At 47.6% G+C, this 22,737-nt stretch overlaps 1 protein-coding gene across 1 annotated transcript; it reads left to right on the top strand.

Moving 5' to 3' along the window:
* The first annotated feature begins 12,975 nt into the window (after window positions 1–12,975).
* On the top strand, window positions 12,976–20,069 carry IL10 (interleukin 10). Its single transcript, XM_007670265.3, has 5 exons — window positions 12,976–13,270; window positions 14,625–14,687; window positions 15,332–15,481; window positions 16,254–16,319; window positions 18,312–20,069. The coding sequence occupies exons 1-5, from the start codon at window positions 13,106–13,108 to the stop codon at window positions 18,402–18,404; spliced, it is 537 nt and encodes a 178-aa protein (XP_007668455.1). The 5' UTR covers window positions 12,976–13,105; the 3' UTR covers window positions 18,405–20,069.
* The last annotated feature ends 2,668 nt before the right edge of the window (window positions 20,070–22,737 follow it).

Below are 22,737 nucleotides of genomic sequence, written 5' to 3'. Positions count from 1 at the left end.
GAACAGGTTGATAGACAGGTGAGTGAGGGAAGGAAGGCAGGAAGGCAGGAAGGCAGGAAGGCAGGAAGGCAGGAAGGCAGGAAGGCAGGAAGGCAGGAAGGAAGGAAGGAAGGAAGGAAGGCTAAGTCTCTGGTCTTGAACTAAGTTTTTCTTCCCTGATCAAACACATCCCAGACACTTGGGAATGAAGCTTGGGTTGACTCCACAAAGAGGCAGCTTGCTCAAACTGGCTGTTGAAATCTAAAAGCTGATGAAGCAAAAGGAGCAGAATATGTTGAAACAGAAACAAATGTCAAAAAGCAGAATTGCTCAACTCCAGCTTTTCTAGTTGTTGGGATTGATCCATGACCTGCTCCAAGCTCTTCCCTTGAAGCCCATGTTGAACTGAGTCTTTGGCTAATGCCTCTAGGATGTGGTAAGCTATTTCCAGGAACAGGAGAGGAACTCTGTTCAGAAATCCTGGCTCTGGAGTGTAAATCCACTCTCTGATATCAAGAGTGAAAGCCCAAACCTTCCAACATGGACCCGGGAGTCAGAGGGCCGGGGTTCTAACCCCAACTCTGCCTTGTGCTTGCTATGTGTCTTGGGCAAGTCATTTAACTTCTCTGGTCTTCAATTTGCTCAGCTGTAATATGGGAACTAAATACCTGTTCTCTCTCCTCCTTAGTCCGTGTCCAACTTGAATATTCTGTATCTATCCCAGCACTTAGTATAGTGCTTGGAACACCCTAATAACAATTATTATTATTATGGTATTTAAGTGCTTACTATGTTCCAAGAACTGTTCTAAGCACTGGGGTAGATTCAAGGTAATCAGGTTGTCCCACGAGGGGCTTACAGACTTAATCCCCATTTTACAGAACCACTTGTCCAAGGTCACACAGCCGGCAAATGGCGGGGCTGGGATTAGAACCCACGTCCTCAAAGCTACTAAGCCACGCTGCTTCTCTAACACTTAACAAATACCACAACGATGATGATGACTATTCCATCTGCGTGGCACAGGTACTGTCCCTAAGAGCCTCACGTACAGTGAGAAACAGAGGAATGAACCATCAGTGGTTCATCTTGGACCTCTAGGCCCCGCATCCTGGAGACTCCAGCCTCATCCTTTAGATTGGCCCCAAAACCCCCTGGCACAAAGCCAGCCACTGCAGAAGGTGGGTTGATGTTCCATTCTGACCTGAAAGGCTCCCTTATTCACTGGGGGCCAGCAACCAGCTGCCACAATCCTAGTTGACCTGATTTTATACCCATTACACCTAATATTAATAATAATCATAATAATCATGGCATTTGTTAAGTGCTCACTATGTGCCAGGCACTGTTCTGTGTTGAACACAGTCCCTGTTTCACAGGGGGCTCACTGACTTAATCCCCATTTTACAGAAGAGGGAACTGAGGCACAGAGAAGCAAAATGTCTTGCCCAAGGTCACACAGCAGACAAGTGCCAGAATTGGTATTAGAACCCAGTATCTTCTGACTCCCAGGCCCATGATCTAGCCATTATGCACGCTGTCAATCGATAAGTGGAATTCACTGAGTGCTTTCTGTGTTGCAGAGAGCTGCGTAAAAGTGCTTAGGAAAATACAAAACAAAAGAGTTGATATACAAAATCCCTGCCCACATCTCAGCATCTTGCTCTCCCTTCTAGACTTAACCAGGGAGGTAATAATAATCACAATAATTATGGTATTTTTTAAGCTCTTACTAGGTGCAAGGTACTGTACTAAGCGCTGGAGTAGATACAAGCAAATTGGGTTGGACAAAGTCCCTGTCCCACGTGGGGGTCCCAGTCTCAATCCCTATTTCACAGAAGAGATAACTGAGGCCCAGAGAAGTGAAATGATTTGCCCAAGGTCACACAGCAGACAGGCTGCAGAGCTGGGATTAGAACCCATGACCTTCTGATTCCCAGTTCTGTGCTCTAGCCACTACGTCACGCTGCTTCTCTGGTAGTTACATACAAAAGAACTCCCCAGACTGCTTTACTACTCCCATGCTACGGCTATCACCACCCGTGATTTTTCAAAAATAACAGTAGTAGTAATGGTACTTTTTAGATGCCTACTGTGTGCTAAGTACTGCTCATACTTATTGAGAGCTTACTGTGTTCCGAGCACTGTGCTAAACACTTGGGAGACAGTGCTAGACTGTAAGTTCATTGTGGGCTGGGAACGTGTGTGTTATATTGTTATATTGTACTCTGCCTAGCACTCAGTACAGTGCTCTGTACACTGTAAGTGCTCAAAAGATACGACTGACTGAGAGTACAATGGAACAAGTACAATGTTACAAGCAACTTGTACATTGTACAAGTTGCTAGACATGTTCCCTGCCTAGAAGGAATTGGCCACAGATCCATAAGAAAATATGAAACCATAAAAACACACAAACCGACATAAAAAACAAGGACAATGGTTAAATACAGTGTGGGTGTTAGGGAGGATAGCTAAAGCAGCAAAGATGAACTTGTTTCATATCTTGGATCCCAAAGCACTTCTACCTAGCTCCAGGCAGAAACCGCCAATTACTGGAAAATCACTCAGGCAAAATAATTTTGGGTCCTCTTGTTCCCCAGGAACACCCCCTAGTTCCATAATAGGTTGCACCTATAGGCCCAATCTTTGCCTCTTCTTATCTAGTGCATCTTTCTCTGATCCCCCATTTCAGGGCTTCCCCGATAACCCTACTGGAAAGACCCCATCTTCCCCTCCACATGTCACTAAATTCCAAGACAGTGTGTTCACCTCTCTGCTTGGTTGGCCCCAGAATACGATGGGGAAGTTGGGAAAAAAAGTTGGCATTCCAAGGCGATGCTAACAGCCTACAAGAAAAGCTGATGAGTGATTCTAGCCAGTTTAATCAGACTGGAAGACTCAAATAGAATAAAATGGGTAGCCCATGAGCACATCTGTTGGGTTTTTTTCCTCTGGTGAGCCCAGCCCCTATATTAGCTGCCAGAGGAAAGAGTGGAAATTAGTTCAATCATTCATTCATTCATTCAGTCGTATTTAATGAGCACTTACTGAGTGCAAAGCACTGTACTAAGCACTTGGGATACTACAGTACAACAATAAACAGGCACATTCCCTTCCCATTACGAGCTCACAGTCTAGAGTTGAAGAGGGAAGAAAGATGCAGGCAAGCTGGCAAACTTCCCTCAGCTTACCAAGGAGCCTTTTTTTCCAAAGGTATTTATTAAGCACTTACCGCGTACCAGGCATTGTACTAAGTGCTGGGGTAGATGCAAGCGAATCAGGTTGATTTGATCACAATCTTAATCCCATTTTAGAGATGAGGTAATTAACTGAGGCCCCAAGTAGTTAAGTGACTTGCCAAGGTCACACAGCAGACAAATGATTCTTATGGGATTAAAACCCAGGTCCTCTGACTCCCAGGTCCATGCTCTTCCCACTAGGCCATGCTGCTTCTCCTTTTTAATTTAATGGTATTTGTTAAGCACTAACTATGTGGTAGACACGGTTCTAAGTGCTGGGGGCAATCAGGTGAGACACAGTCCATATCCTTCCTGGGCCTCATAGGCTTAATCTCCGTTTTATAGGTAATCGAGAGACAGAGAAGTGAAGTGACTCGCCCAAGGTCACCCAGCAGACAAGTGGCAGAGACAGGATTAGAACAGGTTCTTCAGACTCTCAGGCCCATGCTCTATCCACTAGACCATGCTGCTTCTCTATGAACCTTGCTCAGAGCAGAAGGGAAGAGAAGCAGCTGTGGTCTCCAATCTGCGTCCTCCCTGTCCTTCTTCCCAAGAGGATCAGCAGAAGGCATCCTGAGGAAGAGAAACCTCAGAGTCTTGACTCCCCACCCCCTCCAGGTTAGGATCACCTCTCAGAGGTAACAGGTTGGTGGGTTTCTCAAGGAAAATCCCAATTGCCTGATTAAGGAAGAAAATCCATACCGCCACCAGTTACATAAAGGGGAATTCCACTTTGGCGGCTTAAATGCTAACCCTTCCTCTTCCGTCCTCGTGGTTTGCCATGTCCCTGGAGGGGTGAGGCTTGTCCAGGCCTGGCCACAATGCTCCCACCCTGGGTTTCCTCTGACAATGGGGAAGATCAGACCTTGAAACATGCTGACTGGAAAGCCAATGCGGGGAGAGGAGGGTAGAAACCCTGGAACCCATTTCCTCCGCCTGCCTCCTTCCCCGTTGTTCTAGGGTTTGGAACTGGGATCCGCCATCCACCAGAGAGAAGGTCTCGGTTTCAGGGAGTCAGCGGGGTTATTGGAGTGAATACTAGGAAGCCCCAAGCTGAAAAGCCAGTTTAAATGAGATGCCATCTCACAAGGAGAAATGAAACTCCCACATCAGCCCAAAAATATCCTAATCGACATCTCCATCTGATGCTCTTCTTTCTTCACACAACCTTCCCTCCTCCCACCCACCACTCATTCAGACTCTTCAGGCTTTGAAGAGTTTAAACTAGAAGAGTTTAGTCAAAGTCGTAAATCCTTGTGGTCAGGGAATGGGTCTACTTACTCCATTGTATTGTACTCTTCCAGGTGCTTAGTTCGGTGCTTTGTGCAGAGTAAACGCTCAATAAATACCATCGATTGATTTGAAAAGCACAAGGAAAATCAGATCCGGCCACCTGGCCACCCCTTCTGCCTCTGTTCTAAGATGGAAATGAGAGAAGATTTCAAATCACCCAGGGAAGAAGAAAATTCCCTGAAAGGAGCAGAGCCCCAGAAGGAAATGTTGTGTGAGGTTTCTACTGGAAGCAATCTATCCTGGCTCTGGCTCCTCTATATGGCACAAATGTTATTCGCATATTCCTGAAATACCTAGATTCCAGAATGGCCTCCAAGCTCTTCATTCACCCCTTGTCTTCCCCTCCCCGACTCCCTACCCCTCACTCTTCCTATTCTTCTGATGAAATTGGGTTTTCTAGTCTGCAAAGAGTGGGTGATGTATGCAAACCACTCTAGTACATCTGCGGCGTTTGGGGCCTCAAATGGCCAAGACTGGCAAGTTCTAAGCTGAATGGGCATTTTTTTTTTCAGAATTTAAAGAAGTGAGATTGAAGACAGTGTTCCCTCTCCTTTCAGTCACTAGAGTCTCCTGGTGAAAGTGCTTATTATAACTATCATTATTATTACGACATTGGTTGAGAACTTACTATGTGTCAAGCACTGTAGTAGATACCGGATGAACAGACTGGATATGGTTCCTGTCCCACAAGGAGCTCAAAGGCTAAGGGGGAGGAGGAACAGGTATTGAATGCCCATTTTATGGATGAAAAAACTTGGGTACAGCAAGGTTAAGTGACTTGCCCGTGACCACAAGGAAGACACATAGCAGACCAGGAATTAGAGCCCCGTCTTCAGGCTTCCGGGCCTATGTTCTCTCCACTAGACCTCACAATTTCTCTGGTTGGAGGGAAAAAACAGCCAGGGACTGCTGGGATATGGTCAACCACTGGAACACTTCTAATCTGTCTATGCACAAAATCTATATTTGATATGGAAAATGGCATGGCCTAGTGGATAGAGCACAAGTCCTGGAAGTCAGGAAGACCTGGGTTCTAATCCTGATTCTGTCACTTGTCTGCTGTGTGATTTTGGGCAAGTCACTTCACTTCTCTGTGTTCAGTTCCCTCATCTGTAAAATGGGGATTAATATTGTGAGCCCAATTTGAGACAGGGACTATGTCCAACTCAATTTGCTTGTATTCACCCCAGCACTTAGTACAGTGCCTTACACATAGAAAGCGCTTAACAAATACCACAACTGTTATTATTATTATTATATGAAGACAGTGGCAACCACTCTCTAGCTCCTCTTTGAGTGAACCAAGAGAAAATGGGATTAAATTGCCTCAAAAGGGCCACTTTATAAACTGGTTCGTTAAGGGCTGCACCAGCCTGGAGGCGGAGGGCTGGATGAGATGAATTCTTAGAGTCCCTTCCCATCCAAAGAATCTGTGAAATTGGTAGACACTGTGGGTTTTTCCTTAGAAGAACCTTGAGGACATTTAAGAAACAGTGAAGTCTAGTGGAAAGAGCCCGGGAGGCAGAAGACAGAGCTCTGATAGTGGCTCTGCCACTTACCTGCTGCATGGCTTCAGGCAAGTCATCTGTGCCTCAATTTCCTCATCTGTAAAGATGGTGATAAGATATCTGTTCTCCCAACCCCTTAGATTGGGAGCCCCAAATGAGGCAGGGACTGTGTTGAATCAATTTATATTATATCTCACCCATTGCTCAGTAGACTGCTTGGCATGTAGTAAATTCTTAACAAATACTTGCAAAATACATTAGAGATGCAAAATTGCTGGTTTTATTTTTACCTCCCAGACTTTATACTTCTTGTTTTATGGTATTTACTACTAATAATAATAATTGTGGTAATTGTTAAGCGCTTATTGGGTGCCAGGCACTTTACTAAGTGCTTGGATGCATACGAGCAAATCTGGTTAACACAGTCCCTGTCCCACATAGGGCTCCCAGTTTCTTAAGCTCTTAGTAAGTGCCAGGTATTATATTAAGTGCTGGGGTAGACACAAGTTAATCAGGTTGGACACAGTCCCTGTCCTACCTAGGACTCATAGTCTTAATTCCCATTTTACAGATGAGGTAACTGAGGCAAAGAGAAGAGAAGCGACTGGCCCGAGGACACACAGCAGACAAGTAGGAGAGCTAGGATTAGTACCCAGGTCCTTCTGACTTCCAGGCCCGAACTTTATCAACTAGGCCACACTGTTTCTTCCCCAGCACCCAAATGCCTCCCTTAATTAGGTGACAGTGAGGGTGTAAGAAGACCCTATAGTGAAGCTTAGGGCCAGAGGCAGAAGCAGGGATTCACTGAAGAGTGAGAGGAGCCATGGCTTTGGGCACGTTCAGTCTGGCCCCCTGGACCAGAACTACCACTGACCTTCCCTCATTCCGGGGCCACAGACTTTTGGGGAAAGGTAACAACTGCATCTTCTGGGGGAAATTGGGGCTGTAGAGCAACTAGACATGCACAGTCTGGGGTGTGCCCCCTACCTATCTTGCCCAAAGACTGCTTTGATTGTTGTAGAGCCACACGGTAGGATTGTTGGAAGGAGAGTCATGTGCAGCTGAAACTAAGGTAGGCATTTTGGGATGAAATCAGGTTCTAGGCCTGGTGAGGAAATTTTAGTTTCCTCAAATTTCTTGTCTCCCTTGCTCAGCTGCAAAATGCAGTTCGGTTCAATGGCCCTTCCATCCTAGCTGTCAACTGAGAAAAATATTCATGACTCTAGCAAAGGATTTCAGGGAAAGGACTACTCTCCCTCTCTCTCTCTTTCTTACACACACTCTCACACTCTCTGTGTTTCTCTCTCCCTCTTTTTGTGTTTCTCTCTCTGTTTCTCTTTTTCTTCACACCAAGACAAGCACAGCTGTGGGAGCATATCTGTTGAGAGGAGGTCCTCCCTGCTCTGGTTCTTTCACATTTCTTCTTTTCTTTTGTCTTCTCCCTTTTCCCCTTCCACTAGTATGTCTCACCTGTTGGACCACAAACCCCTATTAGGTCTGGCTTCAGACAATAAGGGAGGTAAGCAGTTGCCTCAGGGAGGCAGTTGACTGAGGTGTCTGTGTGCACCTGTCCCTCCCAAGGTGGCCACCGCTTGGGATATTAACAAGATGACTCCAGACCCAGACTTTCCTAAGAAGCGCAACATACATATGCAGAGTGCCCGCTACACTCCCTGCTCTCTGTCATGGCCCGGAAGCCATCTTAGAATAGTTTCAGTTCTCCTGAGACCCTCTGCCCCTCTTCCTCCTCTACTACTCCCATCCCCAGTGTCCGCCAAATAAAAATATCCAAGTATCCTTCTAAATAGTTTTGTTAATTTGTTCATTTCTATGTGTCAGGGTGCAGCAAAATAATTTTCCTCCTTCCAGCCTTCCCTTCTTCCAACTCATCCCATCTTACATATTGCTCTCTTCTACTCCTCAACTTACCTGCATTCCTCCCTAACTAACCTCCTAACTGTAACTCTCTCTAGAATGTCCCATTTCGGCTCCCTTGCTTAGAACGCCCTCCCTCCCCAAATCGGAAAGACCACATCTCTCCACACATTCAAAGCCCTCTTAAAATCCCAGCTCCTCCCAAAACCCTTCCCTGATTAATTCCCACACCCCAATTTGTACCGTCATCTGCTATTTCTAGCATTTATGTTCTTATCCATAATAATAATGGCAATAATAATGATAATGGTATATGCCTTTGTCCTGTGTTAGACTATCAGCTCCTTGTGGACAGGGAATGGGTTACTCTTTGTTTTGTACCATGCCAAGAGCTTAGTGCAGTAACTTGCCCCAAGTTGTTGCTCAGTAAATTACCATCACTCTGGTTACAGAGTGGTGGGACCATAAGGGTAACTCTACAGGATGGGAGGTAGGGTCAGAGTGAGAGGGTAGTAGGGGGACAAATCTGGAAAGAGGCAGTATGGCTTAGTGGATAGAGAGCAGGCCTGGGAGTCAGAAGAACCTGGGTTCTAATCCCGGTTTTGGCACGTATCTGCTGTGTGACCACAGATAAGTCATTTCACTTCTCTGGGCCTCAGTTCCCTCAGTTCCCTCATCTGTAAAATGGGGATCAGGACTGTGAGCACCATGTGGGACAGGGACTGTGTCCAACCTGATTAACTTGTATCTACCCCAGCGCTTAGAACAGTGCTTGGCACACAGCAAGCATTTAACAAATGCTATTCTTATTATTATGACTACTGTCAAATCACTGTCTCATAGCGTGGGATGAGACATCACACTGGGGGATATATGATATTATAATGCTGCTGACATCTTACGTCCCACAGAAGCAGTACTTTGCCCTCTCACTCCAAGACTCCAGACAAAATTAGGCTGAACCTGTTCCCAATCCTGCCCTGGGAAAAACCTGGCCCCAGGAGGTCCCACAGCATTCCAGAGGAAGCCGCTTCTTCTCAAAGAGGAGGCAGAACTAATCTCAGTTTTAAACAGGTTCATCAGGATGTCATTCCACTCCCTCACCCTGCGGGCAACAGCGGGTATTAAGGAACGGATTTGAACTTCCCTTCCCATGCCTTTCCTGCCTCTTTTTGTACATATGTCCATATCCTTCATTTATTTAATTAATGTCTCTCGCTCTGAGATTTAGACCTCTTGTTTGGCAGGTCTACCAACTTGGTTATATTGCATTCCCATAAGCATGTAGTACAGTGCTGTGCACATAGTAAGCTCTCGATGAATATGGTTGATTGAACACCCCACCCCCACCCCACCCCACTTGCCTTCCCAATTTATCCAATACTCCCCTCTATTCTTGTTACTTGAATATTCAATTTTGTTTTTCTCTAGCTTCAACGAAAAAGACCTCGTGGTTGCTGCCATATCTCCCAGCCGATTCTTTCTGCTCCCTTTTCAGGGTTGCAAAGTGCGGGGAGCTAGGGTTGGAGCAGGATGGGTTGAGGGTGACAATTTCAGAGGAGCACAAACAAATGGATTTTGGTACAAATTAAGCCAAAGTGGTCTTTGGAAGGCCAAATGACTCAACTTAGTTTAGCATATTTTGGACACAAAATCAGGAGGACTAATTCTCTGGAGAAGACACTAATGCTAGGAAAAGTCCAGGGGAAACGTGGAAGAGACAGACCAGCAGCTAGAAGAATAGAGACCATAACAACGATAAGAGAAGAACTGTTAGAGAAGTTATGGATTAGGGCAGAAGACAGGACTTCTTGGAGAAAATATATCCATCAAGTCTCTATGATTCGGAAATGACAGATGGCACTTAATAATAATAAGGGGGGGAGTCAGAGGAGGGCCAGGGGAAAAATGGGGAGGGATAGAGAAGAGTCTCAGACCTTTCCCCCCATTCCCTCCTCCTCTTCCTCCGCCTCCTCCATGCCGCCTGCCCTCCACCCGAAAGAGCTCCAGTACGGAACTGCCGAGGGCCCCAAGAGATGAAATTTGCTCCACTGACGGGTCTCTGCGGACACCCCACGTCAGAGTGGCTGAAATCACTTCTAGAGGCGATGATGGGGGATTGCAGATAGTAACTCTTTCCTTATCTGGGCTACTTATCTGATCCCCTTAGTTGCCCCAGCCACTTCCCAGTGACCATTTAGAATCTATTCTGATTGCCTTGTAGATAAGGTCTTCAGGGTTCGAAACACATGAGTGGGTGAATAAGGGAGGTTGTGAAATCTCCTCCAGAGTCTCTTGATGTTCTTTCAGATAGACATGGTTAGAAAGGGTCTTGCCTGGAACCTGGGGGATGGGTAAGATGGCCTCCCCAGTTCTCTTCCAAGTCAAGGTCTGAAGGACACTAACATTTGGAGTGGTGACAATAATAATAATTGTGGTATCCATTGAGCACTTACTATGAGCCAGGCACTGTACTAAGTACAGGGGTACTGTACTTAGTAAGCAAGTAAGGTTGGACACAGTCCCTGTCCCACATGGAGCTCACAGTCTCAATCCCCATTTTACAGATGAGGTAACTGAGGCACAAAGAAGTGAAGTGACATGCCCAGGGTCAAACAGCAGACAAGTAGCAGAGCAGGGATTAGAACATTCTGAATCCCAGGTCCGTGTTCTTTCCACTAAGCTACGCTGGGGATATCAAACCAAGGATCTGAAATGGTCAATCAAGCAGTAGTATTTGCTGAGCACCAACTGGGTGCAAAGTATGCATTCCTTCAATCGTATTTATTGAGTGCTTACTGTGTGCAGAGCATTGTACTAAGTGCTTGGCAAGTACAATTCAAAGTATTGTACTAAGCGCTTACAGATCCCTGTAGAATTAGTAGACAGGATCCCTGCCTTAAAGAGGGACCACCAAGCAGGGGAGACAGATACTCCAACAGGAGGAGGAAGGAAGTTGGGCTGGGTTACCTGAGAAGCAGCATGACCTAGTGGATAGAGCAGGGGCCTGGGAGTCAGAAGGACCTGGGTATCCATCTCGCCTCTGCCAGTTGCCTGCTGGCAAGTTACTTCACTTCTCACTTTATTATTATTGTTGTGAACACTATTTATTAATGATAATGGCAGTCATTAAGGGCTTACTACTTGTCAAGCACTTTTCTAAGCACTGGGGTTAGTTAGGATGGACACAATCCCTGCCCCACGTAGGACTCCTAGTCTAAATAAGAGGGCGAACAGGTATTGAATCACCATTTTACAGTTGAAGAAACTGAGGCACAGAAACACTAAGTAACTTGCCTACAGTCACGCAGCAGACAAGTGGCGAAGCCGGGATTAGAAACCAGGTCCTCTGACTTCCAAGCCCGTGCACTTTCTTCTAGGCTACAATGCGCTTGGTTTCTGGCATTTATTAAACGGTCCCCACACTGAACTAAAGGCTAGGGTAAAAAATGAGATTATCAGTGAAGAGATAATCTCTGCCCCTCAGAGGAGTCCCAATCTAAGTCCCACAGGAATCGGAGAAGCAGCACGGCCTGGTGAAAGGACTTCCTGCCTGGGAGACTTAGGACTTGGGCTCTAATCCTGGCTCTGTCACTTGCCTGTTGTGTGACCTTGGGTAAGTCACTTAACTTCCCTGAGCCTCACATTCCTCATCTCTAAAATGGGGATTCATTACCTGTTCTCCTCCTTCCTAAAACTGAGTTTTGTGAGACTGGGACTAGTGTCCGACTTGATTATTTTGCATCTATCCCAACATTTATTACAGTGCTTAGCATACCCTAAGTGGTTAACATAACCCACTGTTTATTTAGTCACCTGGAGCTGGAGGAGGAGCTGGAATTTCTTCCCTTTTTTTAAGGTATCTGTTAAGCGCTTACTCTGTGCCAAGCGCTCTTCTAAACTCTGGGGTAGACACAAGAAAATCAGGTTGGACACAGTTCCTGTCCCACAGAAGGCTCAGGCTAAATTGGAGGGAGCAGGATTCAATTCCCAGCGTACAGATGAGGTAACTGAGGCACAGAGAAGTGAAGTGATTTGCCCAAGGTCACAAAGCAGACAAGCAGCGGAGCTGAGATCAGAACCCGGCTCGTCTGGCTCCCAGGCCCGTGCTCTTTCCATGAGACCACACTGCTTCCCTTCCCCTTCCTACTTTACCTCACTGATCTCCCCCTCCAACCGAGACCCCACATTTCTCTCTTCCCATGCCAACTGTCTCACTGATGTCCCCTTGCTCAGGTCCTCCCTCTAGCCTGGAACTCCCTCCCCTTTCATAATCGACCGAGCACCAACTCTCGCCACCTTCACAGAAACCTTGCTAAAATCACATCGCCTCCAAGAGGACTTCCCCGACTAACCCTCGATTCCCCAACTCTTCTCCGTCTCTTCTGCATCACCTATGCACTTGGCTCTGTACCCCTCGAGCACTTTGATTCTCTCCCCAGCCCCAGCCCCACAACACTTATAAACGTAGCCTCGGGCCCTGCCACTTCCCCTTATCTGCAATTTATTTTAATGCCTGTCTCCCCTGCTACACTGAGAGTTACTTGGGGACAGGTATCATGCCTACCAACTCCACCGTACTTCTCTCCTCCAAGTGCTTAGTACCGTGCGCTGCACACAGCTAGAGCTCAGTACAGATCATCGTTCGACTGGCTGAAAGAATTCCCAGCAGAAGTCCAGGGGGCGCTTGAAACTGTTTAATAGCTTAGGAACAGGTTCCCGGCATCAGTTGCTGGGCCTCCGTGCCCACGGCTGATAGGTACCGCTCACGATGCCCCACTGGAGGAAGGAAATCGCCATTTATGTAAGCATTTTGCCGAATGGCAAAAGAGGAGATTGTCCCTTTGATAAGACTCCCTCCCTCCTTCCATTCTAAAAATAGCCCTAATGCAGAAGTTCTGGTCAGGCAAACTGAGTGCACACGAGTGTCGCATATTTTTAAGAACCTACCAATGCAAAAAAACCCTCAAAGCCCAAAAGCTCCTACCACCCAATACGATCTTAGGTGGGGAAAAAGGGAGGGGCTTTGACACAGGAAATCTCTTGCCAGGAAATCTATGACATATGACATTTGACTGACACCTTGGAAAGTCAGCCGGCTTTTGAGACTATAAATGGGGACCCTAAAGGTGCAGGGCTGTATATCGGGGTTCGCTCTGACAAAACCGAGCTCGTCGCCAACCGACGAGAAGAGGGACTCACCCCAGCATGCGTCGCCTCCTCCTACTGCTTTCCCTGGTTTGCATCTTCAGCGTGGAACCAGCCTGGGGCCAGAACTCCCCATCGGCAGAGAACTGTGTCAGCCTCTCAGACACCTTGCCCACCATGCTCAGAGAGCTGCGATCTACTTTCCAGACGGTGAAAAACTACTTTGTAAGTATCGATGATGCCTCTCGCCGCCTTTTCTCCTTCTGTCCCCTGCTTCTGCTCTGCCCTGATCCTGCTAAACCGATCCACTGGCTCCAAAATTTTCTTCCACTCTGGGGCTGCTGGGGTTGGTGTCTCCTGCTGGACCGTGACGCTGAGAGAAATGATGTGCTTTGAGCGTTTGCTTCTCTCTTGAAGAGCCAACGTTTTTGCAGTGTGGCACTCGCAGTTTCTGCACACCAAGAAACTTTTCTCGGTATCGACTCCTTTCGCAAGCTGCAAAACTCTCACCACCCCCTAAGGGGAGATTTTGCAACTGCAGGACTTTCTTAACCTGGTCTCATGTTATTTAGAAATGATTCAACCCTCGGCATCAAAAATGCCTCAGGCGTGCTGGGGAGAGAGTGAGGGTGTTCTTCAGCAGGCTCTTCCAGAATCTGAGCGATGGAGTTCCTCTGTTCATTCCAATTGCTTAGTACAATGCTCTGCACATAGTAAGCGCTCAATAAATACTATTGAATGAACGAATGAAAAGCTCCATAGTGACCGGCTCGCTCTGGCTACTCTTCTTGTAAGCGTGCTAAAGCGGAGAGGAGCCAAGGAAAATTACGAAAGGTAATTTCAGGAAGCGTTCCCACGGGACAGCCATTTGAATGACACTTCTTCAGTACCTGACCTGTAAAATGGAGAGTTCACCGAGTTAAACCGAAGGTGAACGCGGGGTAAATGGGCACCGGTAAAATGGTCCGAGCATTTAGATGCTGCCGTCTGACTCGGTACCTGACAAAGGAGACTTGAGAAGAACCGGCCCTGTGGGGGAAAAGGGAGCAGAATGTCAGAATCGAGGTGGGCCGTATTTAATCGACGCCTCACCCCGAACTAGGCGCTTAACGCGGTAAACCTTCCCGTGGAATGAAGGACTTTGACCCGGGGTGCACTGACGGCCCTTGACGAATCGATGGACTGATTGCTTGAACTCGGAAGTGAATTCGGGACCCAGAGGGGGATGCTTTCCACAGAGAGAGGGGTTGCTGAGATCCGAGCTGGGCAGAAGCCGGCGGGGGAGTGGAGCGGACGGGGGCAGGCCCTCCTCCCCACAACAGGGTGCCCGCTTTCCACCTCTGCCCCCAAAGTGGCAGAACCCTAAGTGAAACCAGATGCAAAGAGGGAGCTCTCATTTCCAACCAGATCTGAAAAATGGCAGCTCCGCCATCCAAAACCCTTCATTTCAAGACGTCTGAGTTCCCCTTTTATAAGCCCTCCGCCAGGTGCTTCCCCCACATGAACTCTCTGTAAACCAAAAGTACAGGACGACTGCTTTTGCACCCCTCCTCACGGTTCCATCCTGTGCTTCTTACAGCAGAAGAAAGATGAGGATTTGGACACGATCTTGCTCAAGGCCAACCTGCTGGAAGATTTTAAGGTGAGGCTTGTCCCCTCGGGGCATTTCCCTCAGCTCAGCTTCCTCCGGGCAGGGATGTGTGTGTGGTGAAGACCAGAGCAACTTCAGTGGGTTTTGCAGGCAAATTCTGGAAGTCCGTGTTCATCATACTTATTTATATCAATGTCTGTCTTCCCCTCTAAACTGTAAGTTCGCTGTGGGCGGGGAACACACCTGCCAGTGCCGACTCTGTTGTATTGTGCTTTCCCAAGTGCACAGTGCAGTACTCTGTACACAGTAAGCGCTCAGTGAATACCATCCATCGATTGATCATTCCCAGAAAAATTTAATCAGAATACTAATCGTGGTGATGGCCAAGCGCTTACTATGAGCCAGGCACCGTCCCTAATCGTCGGGACAGACACGAAATAAGTCAGTCACTGGGATGCGGGCCCTGTCTGGCATGAGGCAGTAAGTGAAAGTGAGAGGTTTACCTGGTGCAGCACTTGACTCAGAGGGAGGATCCCCGAGGATGTCCCGAGGAAGGAACAGGATCAGGAGAAGGTGCTCAGCGAGGAACCTTTGCTCAAGGAGCCGCCCCCCCACCCCATCCCCATCCCCCTCATCCCTATCCTCCACGACCTCCTCCTCAAGCCTCACGCACCTTCTTCTCTGGCTTGCCGTAGAGCTACCTGGGCTGCCAGGCCATGTTGGATATGATCCGGTTTTATCTGGAGGAGGTGATGCCCAAGGCGCAGCAGAACAAAGAAATCAAACATCATGTGGGCTCCCTGGGAAACAAGCTCCAGAGCCTGCAGCATCAACTAAAGCGCTGTGTGAGTATGAGCGGGAGCAAACCTTCCCCAAACCCCGGGGATACCTGACAGAGACGCCCAACACACACTTCATTCTGGGGCACGTCAGCTCACGCATGTCTCACATGCACACACATTGTACATGCACACAAGCACCAACCACACCGCACACTCACTCACTCACTGCCCCGTTCATTTCTCACTAAGCAAAAACTGGGGGAGGCAGTGAGCATTTACATAGCTCTGGGTATTTGCAAACAATTTTCCTGTCATTCTGAGTCATAGGCCACAGGACCACAGAATCTGTCTAAGTATATTCATTTACCCTTTCCTCCCCACCACCACCCCGCCAACCCCAATCCCCCACCTCCTTGTTATTTGTCTGGGAACATGGAGGTTGCCAAAGGGGTTTCCTGACTTTCTACTCAATCACTGGAGACCTCAAGCTGGAAAACAGAGACCGGTCGACTCAAGTCCGCAGCTTTGGTCAGCCCTCACGAGACCCCGTTTCCCTCCTTCTCTAGGATCCGTTTGGCTAAAAGATTTATGTGGGGGGCCCCTGCCTTTCATTTTGAAATCATTCCACAGGAACTAGATAGGTTTGGTCCAAGGCAGTGGGTTCTAATCTCAGCTCTGCCACTGAGTTGCTAGGTGACCTTAAGCAACTCATATAACCCCACTGGGTCTTTGCTTCCCCAGTTGCGAATGGAAACAAGGAAACTTGCCGCTTTTGTGGTGGGTTTGGGTTTCCCAAAGGGCACCTACTCAAAGTCTTTGGGTTATTCTTTCACAGCACAGATTTTTGCCCTGTGAGAAGAGGAGCAAAGCCATTGAAGAGATCAAAGAAACCTATGGCCAGGTGAGTCTAAGTCCTTGGGACCTAAGAGGTGTGAGTGAAAGAGAGAGAGAGAGAGAGAAGAGAGACAGACAGAAAGACAGGCAGACAGAGTTCTCATTTAGGAAGAGAGAAAGGGATTTTCCCCCTTTGCTACCTGTTAACATTTTGGGAAGCCCCCTAAATAGGGTGAAATTTGATTATGCTGAGAGTGGGGAATGGAAGACAACCACTGGAGACATCAGAGGAATAAAAACTCATAGTCAGGTGGTAAGATCTCCCTGGCTGGAGATATATTTAAAAGCCCACACATGCACACACACACGCAGGCAACACACACATACACACATTTTCTGAATGGGTGAGGCATTTATCTGCCCTGAGGCAGGGGGTTGAACTAGCATGGCATAGTGGATAGAGCATAGTGGATGCCTGGGAGTCAGAAGGTCATGGGTTCTAATCCCGGCTTCACCACTTGTCTTCTAGATGACCTTGGGCGAGTCACTTCACTTCTTTGTGCCTCAGTTACCTCATCTGTAAAATGGGGATTGAGACTGTGAGTCCCACGTGGAACAGGGACTGTGGCCAGCTTGATTTGCTAGTATCCACCTCAGTACTTATTACAGTGTCTGGCACATAGTAAGTGTTTAACAAATACCACTATGATGATGATGATGATGATGATGAGGATGACCTCTTGAGGTTGCTCCCAGTTCTAGGAATCTTTGGCTCCCAGAAGATAGACTACAGGGAATTGAACAAAAATGCCATTAGAAGGAACTGAGGTTAGACATCAGGAAGAACTTCCTGGCCCTAAAATAGTGCTGAGGTCTGGGAATGGGGACCAGAGTTCCGTGGAAATTACCAAAGACGGGAAAGGCTCCCTCCTCCCACCCCCATATGACTCGGATGGGGTGAGGTAGTCCTCCCGGAAGGCAGAAGCTGGGGAAGGAGGGAGGAGGGGATTGGGGGGAGTAGGGGTAGGTCTTCCTACTCTGTGCTTCTGAAATGCAGCTTTGGGTTCTCTGAAGCCTAATCATCAGAGACCCAGAGATATAGGGGAAGCCGAGGCTGCCGTAGGCATGTCGCTGCCTCAGGGCTGGGCCCACGCTCTCGAGTACGGCAGAAGCCAAGGGTCTTATAACCCGACCCCATTCAGCCAGAGCCAACCCCACTCCCGCACACCCCGCGGAAAGCCAATATTCTCCCTTCGCACCTTTCGCAAGGCGTGTGAAAACCGAGAGCGCATTACCGCTTCCAGAGTAGCTGGCAGGGCCGCCTTCTTGGTTACGCTTGTTTTCTGTGAAGTGTCTGTAGGGTTTCTAAATGACTCTCGGTAAATTCTCAAGACCTCATACACCCTTGGGGCTAAATTGCACTCTCTGAAACCAAAAGGGAGTGGGAGTTATACAATCATAATATACTCAGAGAGCAAACTTGAGCCCACTCTAGATGCTCACCTGATGGCCTGCAGAGAGCCCTTAACCAATCAGTCGATCGATTGATCAGTAGTATTTACTGAGCGCTTATTGCTTGTAGAGCCATCCCTGCCTCCCGACTTATTCAGAACCCCAGGCTCCCCTTCGCCCTTTAGGATCCAAATTCAAGTCTCACCCACGCAGCTGGCTCAACCTATCAGCCCCTTGCTCCCCCCATGGGATTGTGTCCTTCCCCAGGAAGCAGAAAGATAATAATCATAATAGCAATAATCGCAATAATGATGGTATTTGTTAAATGCTTACTCTGTGCTAAGCACCATACTTAGCACTGGAGTAGACACAAGACAATCAGGTAGGACACAGTCCCCATCCCGCATGCAGTTCACAGCCTAAGGGGGAGGGAGAGCAGGTATTAAATCCCATTGTTTCAGATGAGGAAACTGAGGCCCAAAGAAGTTAAGTGACTTGCCCTAGGCCACACAGCAGGAAACTTGAGGAGCCAGAAGTCAACCCTGGCTCTGCTCTCGATAAATAGAAGACTGGGATTTTGACCAAATTTCATTTCCTCTCTAAATAGCTCAAAGAAAAAGGCATCTACAAGGCGATGGGTGAATTTGACATTTTTATCAACTACCTGGAATCATACCTGATGCAGCCGAAACCAAAGTGAGATTGCTGGAAGACATCCCTAGAAGACGGAACCTCTCAGAGGAACTCCAGAACAAAGCTCAACCAGTCCCCGGACTCCCAACCCCAGGGTTTCCGGGAGCTGGGCCTTCCTCGAACTATCCAACAATCCCACTGCACTTATTTATTACCTTTGATACCTCAGCTGCCATTTTTATATTTATTTTTTACAGCTTTTCTTTGATCTGTTTTGAAGAGAAGAAACATAGGGTTATTTTTTCAAGTTATTTATTTTTTTTCTAAATGTCTTTAAAACCGTTTACACTGACTTAATGTTCCCGGTCATCTGTTCCAGGAAAATAACGCAGGTTATTTATGGGGAGAAGCTTATGGATTCCTTGTCAGCCTCAATCAACTCCGCTCTGTAGCCTGCCTCCAGCACCCCTCCCCTTGATTGAAGAGCACCACTGTTGGGGGAGGGGGAGTCTGTGCCACTTGGTCCACTCCAGAGCACTATGGCTGGAGTTGTTGGCCTCTGCAGACGGGAGAGGAATCGGGTACGCAGAGCGACCCACTTCCTGTCAAGTGGTTCATGGCGGACCAGCACTAGGTGTTTCCCTCTTAGTCCAAGCTCAAACTACAGGGACACCTCCTCAAGCACCCCCCAACACACCCTTTTTTTCCTCTGCGGCCTACAGGGCTTCTTTGGATGACCTGCTTTTGGTTCTAATAGAACTTGGATTTCATGGGTCAGAATGATCGGAGCCTTCTTCTCCAGTCTGGAGATGGGAAGTGTCGGGGGATGCTTGATCCATTTCCACCATTTTAGGTGGATTTTTAACTGGTATTCAACTGCTTCGGCACCTTGAGGGGGCTGAGAGAGCTTAGGTGACTGCAACCTATTGTCAGGTAGCCAGTCAGTCCCCGGTGAGAACCCTCTTTTTGCAGTTGAAAGTGTCTTGTCTCATGCATCCATCCAAGGAGTTCCCACCTTTGTCCTATTCAGACCGAGCACTCTCAGAACTGGTTTGGGCTCCGGATGGGGGCTGTAGGTGCAGGCAGGAGGGAAGCGACTCCCCACAGTGAAGCTGGTCTATTTGGGTTCCTTTGGGGTGTCTATTCTAATATTTAGAAAATTCCCCCAGATGTCCTCAAAGGGATCAGCACCCTTCCGAAGAAAGAAAGGAGGGGTCTCCTTCCCCCCTGCCAGAACTACCCCTAAGATTGGGAGAAATCCATCCCAACCTGAGTCCACTCCTCCCGGTACCAGAGTCCGAGCGGGTCGGTATGAGACAGAATGGTGAGAGCGACTTGCCGGAAGCGAGGCCTCCTGGGTTTGATCTGGGGCCACCGGTGGGGTAGAAAACAGAACTCCTGCACCTCTTTCAGGGGAGAAGTTCCACCTCCTGAACAGCGGCAGGCAGCATCCCAGCACTCCCTGGAGGAGACAGCTAGAGGGTGGGAAAGGGCCCAGTTGGAGAAGGACAGAGTTCAGACCTATGGTTCTCACTGGTTTATCTTCTCCGTGAATTGTGACCTCCCCAGCATCCAACCCCGGTTTGTTCTACATTGCAGAGTTTAGCACAGTGGTCAGTGCACAGCAAGCACTCAGTAGATACCATTGACTGATTGATTGATTGTGCGATCATCTTGATTATTTGTCTTTATATCAGATTTTTATTTTGGAATAAAAAAAACCTCTCGAAGACAGTCTGTGTATCTCTTTGTCTGTTGAAGCTCACTCTCAAAGATCTGGACAGGAGGTGGGAGACCCTTAAAAGTTCTGGAAAGTGTTGTGGTATGGGGAGGTGGTGCAGGAGGCGGGAGATGCTTAAAAGTTCTGAAGAGTTTTTTGTTATGGGGAGGTGATACGTGGGGAGAAGGGTTGGATGAAGACTCTTTCTACTAAGGGAGCTCGATTGTGGGTGGTGGGAGGGGAGTTGAGCATCATCTGGTGAATTTGACCAGCGAAGACAGCATCTTCCCCTACCTGAATTTTGCTCTCTACCTGAATTTCTGCCCCTAATGATCCAGAGAATTGCCTCAACTCAAATAATTCTGTCTCTACAGCCTTATAGGAACAGGAGACATTTATTTTCCAGAGGCATGGATGTGATCTAGAGTTAAGAGAAATAGGAATTCAATGCCACATGCTTACCCCCTGTTCACCCCCACTTCCAGGTGCTTAACTTGCTACTAATGTTGTAAAGCCTCGGGGTTGTCTGGTCTCTTGTCTCTCCTCTGGCCCAGGCCTCTCGGATCAGTCCACTCTTAGGAGCAGAGTGAGCATACCTCTAATCCTATCACATAATTTGTTGCTTATCTGCAAGCCTGAGCACCCATCAGAACTCACACTTGGACTCCAGTGTCCTGGAAGAGGGCACTTGGCAGCTTCATCACAGTGGTAAATGGGACCAGCGATAGAAGACTAGAGGAAAAAATAAAGCGGAGGAGAGGGGAGAGGGAGAAGTAAAGAGCTTCATTAGAAGGCATGCTCTGCCAAAAATCAAATGACCAGAGCAGTAAGGCAAGTTTGCTGTGGACAGGAATGCGGCTGTTGTTATATCGTACAATCCCAAGCGTTTAGTACAGTACTTTGCACTCAGTAAATTCGACTGAATGAATGAATAGGTGGCGAAGGAAAAGATCACGTGACCAGAAATCCAGTCACCTGACTTTTTCACTCCCAATAATAGATTTGCTGTGTGAACTAGTTGCACAAGACAAACGCTCGGAATCAATCAATCATACAAGGGTATTTATTGAGGACCTACTTTGAGCAGAAATCTGTACTAGGAGGTTGGGACAGTACCAGAAAATTAGTAACCGTGTTCCTCTCAAGATCGCTGCCCTTTACACCTTACGCTTGTTGTGGTCAGGGAATGTATCTGTTATATTGTTATATTGTACTCTTCCAAGTGCTTAGTACAGTGTTCTGCACACTGTAAGCGCTTGATAAATATAATCGACTGACTCACGGAGCTTACAGTTTAATAGGGGAGAGAGACACTAAAATACATGCTTGGGTTGTGAGCCTCCAAAAAGTCAAGGATTGGGTTTTTTTCTCTTTTTTTAAAATAGTATTTATTAAGCGCTTACTATGTTCCAGGCAATGTGGGGTAGATGCAAGATAAACAAGTTGGACATCGTCCATGTCCCATATTGGGCTCACAGTCTCAATTCCCATTTTACAGATTAAGTAACTGAGGCCCAGAGAAGTTGAGTGACGTGCCCAAGCCCACACAGCAGAAAAGCAGTGGAACTTGGATTAGAATGGAGGTCCTCCTGACTCTCAGGCCTATGCTCTCTCTACGAGGCCACCTGATCCTGTCTTTTCTATCTTCACCACATCTCTAGAATCCACCCCTCTCCCTCCTCCTTCCGTGCCATCCAAATGGCTAGCAGCATGGCTCAATGGAAAGAGCCTGGGCTTCGGAGTCAGAGGTAATGGGTTCGATTCCTGGCTCTGCCACTTGTCAGCTGTGTGACTGTGGGCAAGTCACTTAACTTCTCTGTGCCTCAGTTACCTCATCTGTAAAATGGGGATTAACTGTGAGCCTCACGTGGGACAACCTGAGTACCCTGTATCTACCCCAGTGCTTAGAACAGTGCTCTGCACATAGTAAGCATTTAACAAATACCAACATTATTACCATGCTGACCCAAGCACTTACCTCCAAGCACTTACCCTGTCCCTCTTTGACTTCTGCATCAGCCTCCTCCCTAACCTCCCTGCCTCCTGTCTCTCACTAGTTCATACTTTCTGCTGATTCCCGGATCATTCTCTAAAACAATGGTCAGTCCACATCTCCCCTCTCCTCAGAAAACTCAGATGGTTGTCTATCCGCACCCACAACAAACAGAAACTCCTTATCGTGGGCTTTAAAGCACTCAATCTTCCCTCCCCTCTCCTACCAATTCATTGATCTCCTACTACGACCCAGTCCACATATTTCACTTCTCTTATATCAACCTACTCACTGTACCTCCATCTTACCTGTCTCACCACCCTCCCCCTTCATATCCAACAGACCACCACTCACCCCATCTCAAAGCCCTCCTAATATCCTATTTCCCCCGAAAGGCCTTCCCTGACCACCACCTTATTTCCTCACCCTTTCCCCAGCCCCTTTGGGTCGTCTATGTACTGGGACTGTTCCCCTTAAACACTGTGACTTTCTCCCCACCCCAGCTCCAAGCACTTATATAAGTATCCTTACACACTGCCATTTCCCCTACCTCTACTTTATTTGTTATCTGCTTTATCTTCTAAAATGCAAGCTCCCTGTAGACAAAAATCACATCTACCAATTATCAAAAAGATAATTGCTCTCCCCAACTTCAAAGCCTTATTGAAAGCACACCTCCTCCAAGAC

Source organism: Ornithorhynchus anatinus, chromosome 7 (assembly GCF_004115215.2).
Source record: "Ornithorhynchus anatinus isolate Pmale09 chromosome 7, mOrnAna1.pri.v4, whole genome shotgun sequence".
Taxonomy (NCBI): domain Eukaryota; kingdom Metazoa; phylum Chordata; class Mammalia; order Monotremata; family Ornithorhynchidae; genus Ornithorhynchus; species Ornithorhynchus anatinus.
The sequence above is the reverse complement of the archived record's forward strand: the minus strand, read 5'-3'. Positions and strand labels throughout refer to the sequence as shown.

Coding starts and splice junctions, on each gene's coding strand:
- IL10 (XM_007670265.3), top strand. CDS start 13,106: ATGCGTCGCCTCCTCCTACTGCTTTCCCTGGTTTGCATCTTCAGCGTG. Junction 14,688..15,331: donor ACCTGCTGGAAGATTTTAAG/GTGAGGCTTGTC, acceptor GGCTTGCCGTAG/AGCTACCTGGGCTGCCAGGC. Junction 16,320..18,311: donor TCAAAGAAACCTATGGCCAG/GTGAGTCTAAGT, acceptor CTCTCTAAATAG/CTCAAAGAAAAAGGCATCTA.